At 32.8% G+C, this 10,104-nt stretch overlaps 1 protein-coding gene across 1 annotated transcript; it reads right to left on the minus strand.

Moving 5' to 3' along the window:
* Positions 1-4,698: 4,698 nt before the first annotated feature.
* LOC145166067 (phosphatidylinositol N-acetylglucosaminyltransferase subunit P-like) lies at positions 4,699-7,076 on the minus strand. Its single transcript, XM_079084994.1, has 5 exons — positions 6,642-7,076; positions 5,643-5,835; positions 5,412-5,484; positions 5,131-5,249; positions 4,699-4,988 (listed from the first exon to the last, which is right to left on the minus strand). The coding sequence occupies exons 2-5, from the start codon at positions 5,830-5,832 to the stop codon at positions 4,852-4,854; spliced, it is 519 nt and encodes a 172-aa protein (XP_078941120.1). The 5' UTR covers positions 5,833-5,835; positions 6,642-7,076; the 3' UTR covers positions 4,699-4,851.
* Between the last annotated feature and the right edge of the window lie 3,028 nt (positions 7,077-10,104).

Below are 10,104 nucleotides of genomic sequence, written 5' to 3' on the forward strand. Positions count from 1 at the left end.
CATGCTCTTTACATTTCTCTACATTCTCTTTACCCTTTTAGTCAAATAAACAAAAACATACATGCATTAATACAAGGTCTAACACAAACATACTAAACAGTTTGTAGAAAATATCGGATTTTCTGGTGGTTTCAAAATTATACAAATCATTTTCACAAACATGCTTATGAACTCACCAACATTATATATGTTGACGTTTTTCAAAATAACTTGTATTCTCAGGAAACCGTTGAAGCAGGATGAACGAAACAAACTAATGGATATTGTGTTATATTTTGTTTCATCATACTCTTACTATTTTGGCATGTAATATTCAAATACAATACTCGATGTAAACAATGAATGTTGTTATATTACATGTGTGATGATGATGATGTTATGTTTCAATTATATTCACTGTAATGATATTTCAAGATGAAGTCACGCACAAGCCCCCGGACGTTTCCGCCGTCTGGTTCGGGGGTGTGACAAAAATAAATACAATACAACGCTATGCCATATACATAACAATATGACAGGAACAAAAAGAAACAAAGGACAACAAAGGCTTATATGTGTATCAAATGAAGGGCTTTCCAGATCAATCAACGGTTAGATTCAAGGAATTACAATCAATGAGACACAATAATTTACATCATAAACATCATAAACTCCAGTGCAAGTGGCACATAAAACACAATTCCTTTTTATCATGTTGTTAGAATATACAGGCTTTCAGCCCTACCTAGCCCGAAGCCAATACCAAAGTGATACGAGTCATGCTCTACATGGCCAAAGGCACAAAGCCAATACCAAAATCATACGAGTCATGCTCTACATGGCCAACGACATCAAAATCCAATATCAAGTAATAACCCCTTAGATCAATAACACAAGAAAGCACATTGCACATATAACACATAACATACAATTGTCCCTATATTGAACTCACTGTGTTGTAACCGAATGTGGCGATAGAATTCTGAATTCTGATGAAATTACACCATTCTCAGGCCTCTAAAACCTTCAATTATACCCCTAGAGTCCATATTTCAAATTTCATAAGCAATTACTCAACTAATCTCAAATTATGTTGTTTTCAATTTAGAAATTTTAGTTTTTGTTCTTTTTATAGTTGTTACTTGCAGATCTGTTTTACCCTTCTTAAATATCAAAATAACTAACAAATTCTAAATATTAACAAAATAAACTCTTATATCTTTCTAATGCCACTGACCTCATATTTTTATGATATTTTTATAATTTACTATGAGCTTTACAACACAACATCTCAAAGCTGTCAAAATGTCCCAAAGCTATCAAAATTCAGCCTTACTGCACTGAACATACAGCTGTTTTCACCAATCTTAAGTCCGAAATTAGATTTTGGTGTTAAAACAAAAATCAAAGTAGACATTCTTATCTTTCCAGGGATATATAGCACATATCCATAGGATTTTTCTACAATTTTTGGTGATTTTTACAAAAACAGGACAATTATACCCTTTATGATTTCATTTGACCCTTTACATGATCAAACCTCATGATCAATATCACTAAGTTCTTGTTTTACAATGATAACACTGATTATTTTAGTAATCCATGCTAATTCAAGTATAAACCATGAGTTTCATTACTAATTTTCAGTAATTACTCTTAAACCATGATTAATTCTCAAGTTTACATGTAGTTACTTGATTTCCATTTAAGATTCTAGGTTAATAACATAAACTCGTGCCTAATTTCATGAAATCAGTGGTAAACCCACTTTGATCAAACCCTAATATCTTAATAACTCACTAATTACAAAGGTTAATCCAAAAATTAAGAGTTCATACCTTGATTACTAAGCTTGATACTTCAAAAACACACCAAATCTTGATTTAATCTTCAAAACTTGTTCAAGATTGATCATGTAGGTGAAAATATCCCATAGTGATAGTGGAGAACTGAAAATGGCAGAAAAATGAGCCAAAATCATTTTTTAATGGGTAATAACCCGAGTTGGATCGGGTTTGACCCGGTTTGGGTACCCGTTTTACCCCTAAACACTAAAATTGCATAATTTTTCGCTCGGAACTCCGTTTTTTATGAGGTTTTCGTCTATATGTTTCTAACGAGATAATTTACAACTTCCAATAATAATATACCATAAAAGATCTTCCAATATAACAAGTTTTACAAATTTCCAACTTAGACGTTATACTTTCATTAACTCCGATAGTTGATTTTTTGAACAGAATCACATAAGACTTCCCCTCCACTTCCAATACCTTCGAAATAATTCTAAACTTAGTTTAACTTCAAATCTTATAAAACTATTTCTTTAGAACTCAACGCTCAAAACCATATCGAAAAATGGTTTTTTTTTTCTTAACACATATAATTTTATTCCATTATAACTACCTACTTTAAACGTTTAAAACTACATAATATCTAATAATATTCATTTTTAAACCAACAAGCATATGAAACATGATAATTGAACAAGGTTAGTAAAGTGTATGTTACATATACAAATGCAAAATTACTAATATGATTAGAATTGGAGCCAATTTGCTTGTTTTATGGTAATCTATGAACTGTTTCTGACATATAAGTAAGATATATTACATCTTAAATTCCGTAACTCTTTCTCCTTCGATCCTCATAGAATATCACTATAATAAATTTGAAAACAAAAGAGACAGTTTGCTTTAAGAGTACACCAACAAAGAAGTAGCTTAGCTCGAAGTTCATAACAGTAACTTCCCTACGAAATGTCAAGAATAGCTTGATAACAGTAACATGTGTAATAAAAGCATGGCAATATCATGGTTCTTAATTGGCCTCAGGATCAATAGCTTTCCCCATGAAATGTCAAGATCTATACAATCATAAAGTTAAAAATAAGAATATTTGCAACTATAAAATTAACTACATTCCAAATTGAACAACTTGCTAAGAACATTCTTTGGGACATTATATATATATATATATATATATATATATATATATATATATATATATATATAACGGTGGTTTGGTGTAGCGGCTAGTGACATCAATAGGGCAGTATGCCATAACACCCAATGAACCCGAAGTGATAACAACAGCATCCTTAGCAACTCAGTTTCTCATTAAGGGGTTTCACTGCTTTGGACGCGGATAGAACTCAACACCATTCCCCCAGAAACCCCGAGAGAGGAAAATTGGAGTGTGCCTCCGCCCAGTTGAACTAGATCGAAGGAGAAAGATTTACGGAATTAATGTCTTAACACCTGATGGGTATTTTTGTCCTTCAGATGTTTATTTATACTTCGTTCATTTTCATTCTAAGTGGGAGTAGCAATAATAGGACTAGACTTGGGTTTTTGTCAGTCTCTTGCAAATTAATGATGTGGTAGCTTGATCATCATCATGTTCTGACTCATTATCATCGGGGAATGGAAATTCCTTTGTTAACTTATCCCCTTTTTTGGAATCATTAATTACGGGAGGAGCAACCGGAAACGAAGGAAATTCCTTACCAACTTGTTCTTTACTTTCTTATTCTAATTGGCAAAGATACTTCTTTTTTCGAGTTGATTGTTTCCGTTACCTTACTTTGTCACATAGTCCATATGAAAAGTAGCAGTTCACTATAGTATAACAAATGATTGAATTTTAAATTGTTGTTGCTTATTGTGATACCTATTCTTTATCTTCTAAGCAATCAACCTATGAAGACCAGATTTCAATTGCTTTTTTGTTTGTTTTGGAGCTTGTGACTTTTGAAGAATAGATTTTGACTCTAGATAGAAACCATACCTTTTGGCTCATAACCATGTTTGGCAATTTATTCAAAAAGTTCCTCTTCTACAAGCAATCTACCTCTGTATTTTTCATATGAATATCAAAAACAATGACTATCATAATCAAAACCAATGACATTATCCTCATCGGATGCAAATAGATGGCAAGCTCTACATGATAACCCATATCAGTGTTCGTAGTCTTTTGAGAGACCCTAACAGTACCTGTGGCTGATGAGCTATTTGATGAACCATCAGAATTAGAGGCTTTCATTTTCCCCTTGGTTCCTCCTTTACCTATTGGTTTTGAGCTTAAGGTAGGCACGTTCGGATTCGCAAGTACTCTAATACATTTTAAAAATCATTCGGGATGATGTTTAGCATAACATCAGGTACTGGTTTAGCATATGTAAACCTACTTTGTTAGCATATGTAAACCTACTTTGTTAGCATATGTAAGCCTACTTTGTTCAGTAAGTAACTTACTGAGAATCCCCTCATAACCTTGTCTTGTGGCATTATTTGACCTTTCTCATCAATAGGAATTTTATGAGTCGACACACATTAACTAAAATAACAGACCAAAAACGATGAAAAGATATTTCTAATTTCTCCCATTTGACAAAAATTATAAAATCATTCCATATAATAGTTCTATAATCTATATCAGGTCCGGTATGAACTCCGTAAAGCAAAACATAAATATACCTTTGCTATCTAAATCCAAATTCTCTGTTTGTTTTCCGAACAAACATCTTACGAACACAAAGAAAAGATGTTCCCAAATAAATGGGTAACCCTTCTTTCTAAAGTCTCAAATTCGCTCAAAATTTTTGGAAAACTGCAACCTAAACTCTTAATAAAATCAATCGATTGATTATCAATAATATCAAAATATTATTTTCTATGCATTATAATCAATTTCATAAGATCTCGCAAAATAAGATTTTCAAAGTTCGGGTTCCGTTTCTTATAAACGTCAATTTGAAAACGATCCAATATTGCATTGTAATAAAAGGTTTGATATGCATATGAACTTTAACCAGTTTGCATCAACAATCTGTTGTCATTGATTCTAATTGTGATAATGTCAAGTATATTAACTTTCACCACCTAAGTTCCCAAAACACATGAGTTCATTAATCTGATCAATTCCGATATCAGAGTAAGGCTCAATGTGTCGATCATCTTCCTCCAGCACAGAATCACAACACACAGGTTCTCTGCTGTTTTCATCTGTCAAAAATATACTTTCTTTTACCAACTTATGAAACTGACACAAAATATGCAACCACTAAAACACATTAACATGGTTAAATATTTCATCTAAAGACCACTTTGTTGCATAAATAAGAAGCCTTAAGGCAGATTAACTCACCGAATATTGAGTTGAATGATGATGGAGATGGAGTTGCCATAAAGTTGAGGCCAATGTAGAATATCAAGATTGTTGCAATGATCACCAAGGCATAAGCAGGAAGTGCCAATGCCCAGTACCTAAAATGTTTAAAAAAAAAAAAACAAAAAAAACAACATATTATATAAAGTTTCATGTAACATCATTTATCCTTTCCAGGATACACTTTAACCAAACAACACTTAATGAAAAAAAAAACACATTATGCTAAAATTTAGAAAGAATTGTGCATACTTACTTACTTGCTAGAATAGTAAAAGATACCAATGGAATGTAACCAAGGATCAGGAACATATGCCCACACCAAGAAAATAACTGTTTGTACAACAAAGTAACATAATATAAGAAAAGGAAGAGCTTTCAAGAATCTCTTAGTTTGTCATCACTATAAGACGTTTATGAAACGTAACAAATAGTCAAAAATATTTGATAAAAAAAAACATTTAGTAAAAAGTGTAAAGAAGGAAGAATACATGTGGCAACAACAGTTGAAATGGCTCCTACAAACCCATAAACTTCAGAAGGGTTAGGACCATGGTCTCCTGAAACACCAACACCTGAAGTCCTTTTGTTGTCTGTTTCAAAAACAGAGAAAGTTGTTCCCCTGTTTCTAGAATAACTAAGAGTCCTTCTAGGGCTATTGAAAGAACGTTGATCTTCCATTGCCTTTTATACAAAAAAAAAATATATATATATATATATATATATATATATATATATATATATATATATTCATTACTCAAATACCAAATACGCATTTCTAGAAACAATGACTAATCAAATACTAAAACCTTATTCCTAATTGTTGTAAGCTTAATGTACAAAAAACTTCATGTTCTTGCAGATTCAAAGTCAAAATCATATTTAAAGGTCAAGCATCATACAGATTCAAATAACTCCTATATGTGGTGCAATATGATTATCAAATTTATCGTTGCATACGTTAAAGAACATAATTTACAATTAGAAATTTACCCAATAATGAACAATTGATATCAATTCCTAAATAATGATACTCTTTTCCAAGAAAAAAAGATCATTTGAATAAGGACCTTTCTCCAAAAAGAAAAAGAAAAAGAAAATCATCCCAAATAATGAAAAGTCTACTGTAGAATGTGATTATTAAGTAAACAGAGTAAATAACTGAACCACCAAATTAAAGATGAACAATAAACCTTGAACAACTACCCAAACCTGAGATACGTTTTTACAATAAAAAAGGTGAACGAAAAATTCATACTAACAGAACACAAATCGAAAGATATTAACTGCCCTTGTTCACGAAAATTTTCCCTTGGTTAAGCAAGAAATCAGTTAAATAGTAGCTTAGGTTCATACACAAAAGATGCTGCATCAATTAGAAGGAAAAAAAAAAAAAAAAAACTATGGAATCAATTCTTTTTCCGAGGCATTCGTGAGTCATTTTAGATCCATTCAAAAGAGGTGAATAACAGGGTTTTGACAACACTTACGATCAGCCAGTGAATGTGGAAACCTTGAGTCGTTGCCGGAGCCGACCACCGTCCACTCTTTGTAATCGTTGTCTATATCTTTAATATTACATGGGTTTTGAGGGGATCGTTTAGTAATCAGGGATAGTTCAGCCTAGGGTATTTTGAATTTTCAATATTGAATATATCGTCAAGAAAGTAGGGAATAAAAGATAACACAGACAAAATCAATTGTAGGGTGTGGTGGTGACGACGGATAGGGTTTATGGAGGGCAGCGACTGATGATGACGGTGGAGAAGGTGGTGGTGGTTGTTGTAGTTGGCGGTAGGTGGTGGAGAATGAGGCGAAAGATGGCGACCGATGGGTTTCTTTGAAAGCGAAAATCTGGAAAAGTTTATAATTTTCTAATGAATTATCATGTGGGCCAAGCCTAAGGTTATATACTTTATGGTAGTTAGTTGTCCTTTAACTTGAGTCGCTTAGTAGGCCTAAGGTTATATACTTATATGTTCGTTCAGATTTGCTAGTTGGGTCCACTCATCTAGGTTGTGAGTCTGGGATTGTATTTTGATATCAAGTCCGAATCCGGCTTTTATGGTGTACCGAGTTTGGGCTTGACTAGTTGGTGAGATAATACACTACTAACAACAAATAATTTGATACATTACATGTAAATATGTATCATAATTAACATAAATCTCTTACATGTGGTCAATAAAATATTAAAACGCCATGTCTAGCAAATAAATGGAAAATAACATTGACTATGGTTCTAAAGTATAATTGTTACGTCGTTTAAAAAAAACATTTAAACAAGTGGAAGAAATAGTAAAATACATACCGCAAAGTCTACATGAGATGAACCATTATATTTTATTGGAATTAACTACGCTTCATGTTCTCATCCATTATAAAAGTTTGAGTAAATTACAAAAATGTCTACGGTTTACAATCAAAATATCAGATTTAGAGTAATTTTGGATTTTTGCTTTATGATTTGGTGTTCTCTGGGGATAATCACTTCATAGGTGATTCAACTATGTTATATGTATATATTCAATCACTTATTTTATTTTATTTTTACATTTACCATTTTGACTATTAATAGCCGGTCTAAGCTAGTTTCTAACAACCCTAGCAGCTCAAGCGACTCCCCAGTTGTCTTCTCCAGCCAAAAATACATCATGTAAGGATGATTCACTAGCAAGATGAAATTACTCTTTTTAGCATAGCAATTTAATATCCATCAAACTCATTCATATTCATCAAAAGATGGAAAGTCTGTCAAAGGAGAGATATATATGTAATTTTGATGTCGAAGAAATTGAATACAAAATTTATCAATGAGAAAATATAATATAAAACTTGAAAAATGAAGAATGTTTATGTATAGACGTAAAAGTAAAACTTGAAAAATAAACTTATCACCATATTAGAAATGCATGCAATGTTTAAATCTGAAGTACTCAATTTTAATAGTATGTTAGCAGGGTTACACTACACATTAGAATGGTCAGAGTTAGACTAAAAAGGAAGAATCGTTTTTGTCCATAGACTAGGCTAGTTTTCATTTAAGAAATTGACAAGTGGAATTAAGTTATCAAATAGATAACCTGGTTCAGAGAAGTGGATTTAAGGAAGAATCGTTTGGAGTAAGGGTTTAACTACGCAATTAGGGTGTAACGCCCCAAAAACATTGATAAATTTGTTCATTAAAAATTAACCAATAGTTTCATTCCTCAAATAATTCCAAGTCAATCACAAAGTACAATATCCAAAACATCATAGTACAAATTATCTAAATGGTGCGGAAATCGTGAGGGGAGGATGTTATTGTTGGATTAGTGTCTAAGTCCATAACTATTTTGGTATGTACTTGACCCGATTATGAGCATGGTCCTTTTGGGTTGCCTTCACCATAGCAATATGTAGGATGAATTAAGGAGAGAAAGGTTTAATTATGATTTATTAATATATTATAAGAATAATATATTAAAGGAGAAATCATATTGTTTAATTAATATTAGTCAAGAATTAATTAAGAATTAATTTTGTGACTAAAAGAGATTAATTAAACTTAGGGGACTGGAGTTGTAATTATAAGATAATTACAATTGGGCTATGGATCACCTAATAATATATAGGTTGGACGAATTCTATGGGAAGCCCATAAGGAATTCGTCCAAGGGATATGTTAAAGGAGTCCATGGGCTGCTTAGGGCCTAAGCAGTCAGATTAGGGTTTCCTAGTTGCAAACCCTAATAGCCTACATGTATATAAAGGACCCCTATGCCCCAAAAACGTGGCTAAGTGTTCCTTTACAACATCCCTCTTCTAGGTTGTAGAATATTGTGTTGGATCCTAGCCTTGATGTTTCATTTGGGTGTTACATCAAGGACTCTTATCAACTAACTTGAATTTTCTCCCGTTTTGTAGATGTCTAAATCTTACAATGGTCTTCCCAAGTCCCTTGGAACAAGCTTTCCAAATGAAGATGACGTTCCACGATACGATCAAGGAAATGAGAGTCATGCTTCACTTCCTCCACCTCCTCCAATTATTCTCCCTAACCCACAAGTTCAAAGGCTTGAAAAGTTCAAGCTCACTCAAGCCCTATTGGCAAGTAAACACGAAGATTGGAAACCTGTGTGTGCACACGTCTTGGAGATAAAGTCACACATTGACAGGTTAAGGATGTTGGGTGTCGAGATTTCAGGTGAGTTGGCTGTTGACTGGGTTCTTCAGTCGCTTCCTGAATCATATAGTGAGTTCGTTAGAGAGTACTATATGATGAACCATGACGTGACCCTTATTGATTTGACCTATTTGCTTATAGCTGCTAAATCAGCAATGATTTTGCATGCTGATCAAGCAAATTTGTCTGGTGAATCAAACTCTCAAACTTCAATGGACATTGAAAATGATGACATTGGAAATCCAGAAAAGGTAAATTCTGAGATAGTTCCTTGTGCCATTCCAAAAGAGTCCATTTGCTTCTATTGCCAAGAGAAGGGGCATTGGAGACGAAGCTGCTCTGTTTACCTGAGAGATCTAAGAGATTGGAGAGTCGAGACGTATGGCTCTACTTCAGGTAAAATCCATTAACTAACTCTATAAGTTCCTATTCTTTGATTCTTAATATGTGATGTGATGAGATTACATTTTTAAGTTTTGCAGGATTGAAGAAAAAAGAGGAAGCTTAAGGAAGAAGCGTGCTGAATCTGATCATGAAGAAATGGATTTCGATCGCATGGATTCGAAGATCAGATTTTTGAGCTGCTACTCTAGAGTTAGGATAGATTGATAAGAAATATGTAATAGCATAGTTTTTCAGTTGAATTGCATTGTAAGGACAAATTTTTTCCGCAATAATATAAATTTTGATTTTGTCTTATTTATTTATCCTTGCAATGGTGTGTATGAAAAATTGATGTTTAATTGTTTCTATTATTAGCAATAATGGATTTGATTCTCAATTATGTT

The sequence above is a fragment of the Lactuca virosa genome, chromosome 3 (genome assembly GCF_052849685.1).
Source record: "Lactuca virosa cultivar CGN04683 chromosome 3, Lactuca_virosa_CGN04683_v6, whole genome shotgun sequence".
Classification (NCBI taxonomy): Eukaryota; Viridiplantae; Streptophyta; class Magnoliopsida; order Asterales; family Asteraceae; genus Lactuca; species Lactuca virosa.

What these genes read in the sequence shown, in the direction of transcription:
- LOC145166067 (XM_079084994.1), bottom strand. Translation starts at nt 5,832, where the DNA reads ATGGAAGATCAACGTTCTTTCAATAGCCCTAGAAGGACTCTTAGTTAT. An exon ending in TTCAACTGTTGTTGCCACAT is followed by an intron (nt 5,485 to 5,642) that starts GTATTCTTCCTT and finishes TTGTACAAACAG; the next exon opens with TTATTTTCTTGGTGTGGGCA. An exon ending in ATCATTCAACTCAATATTCG is followed by an intron (nt 4,989 to 5,130) that starts GTGAGTTAATCT and finishes TATTTTTGACAG; the next exon opens with ATGAAAACAGCAGAGAACCT.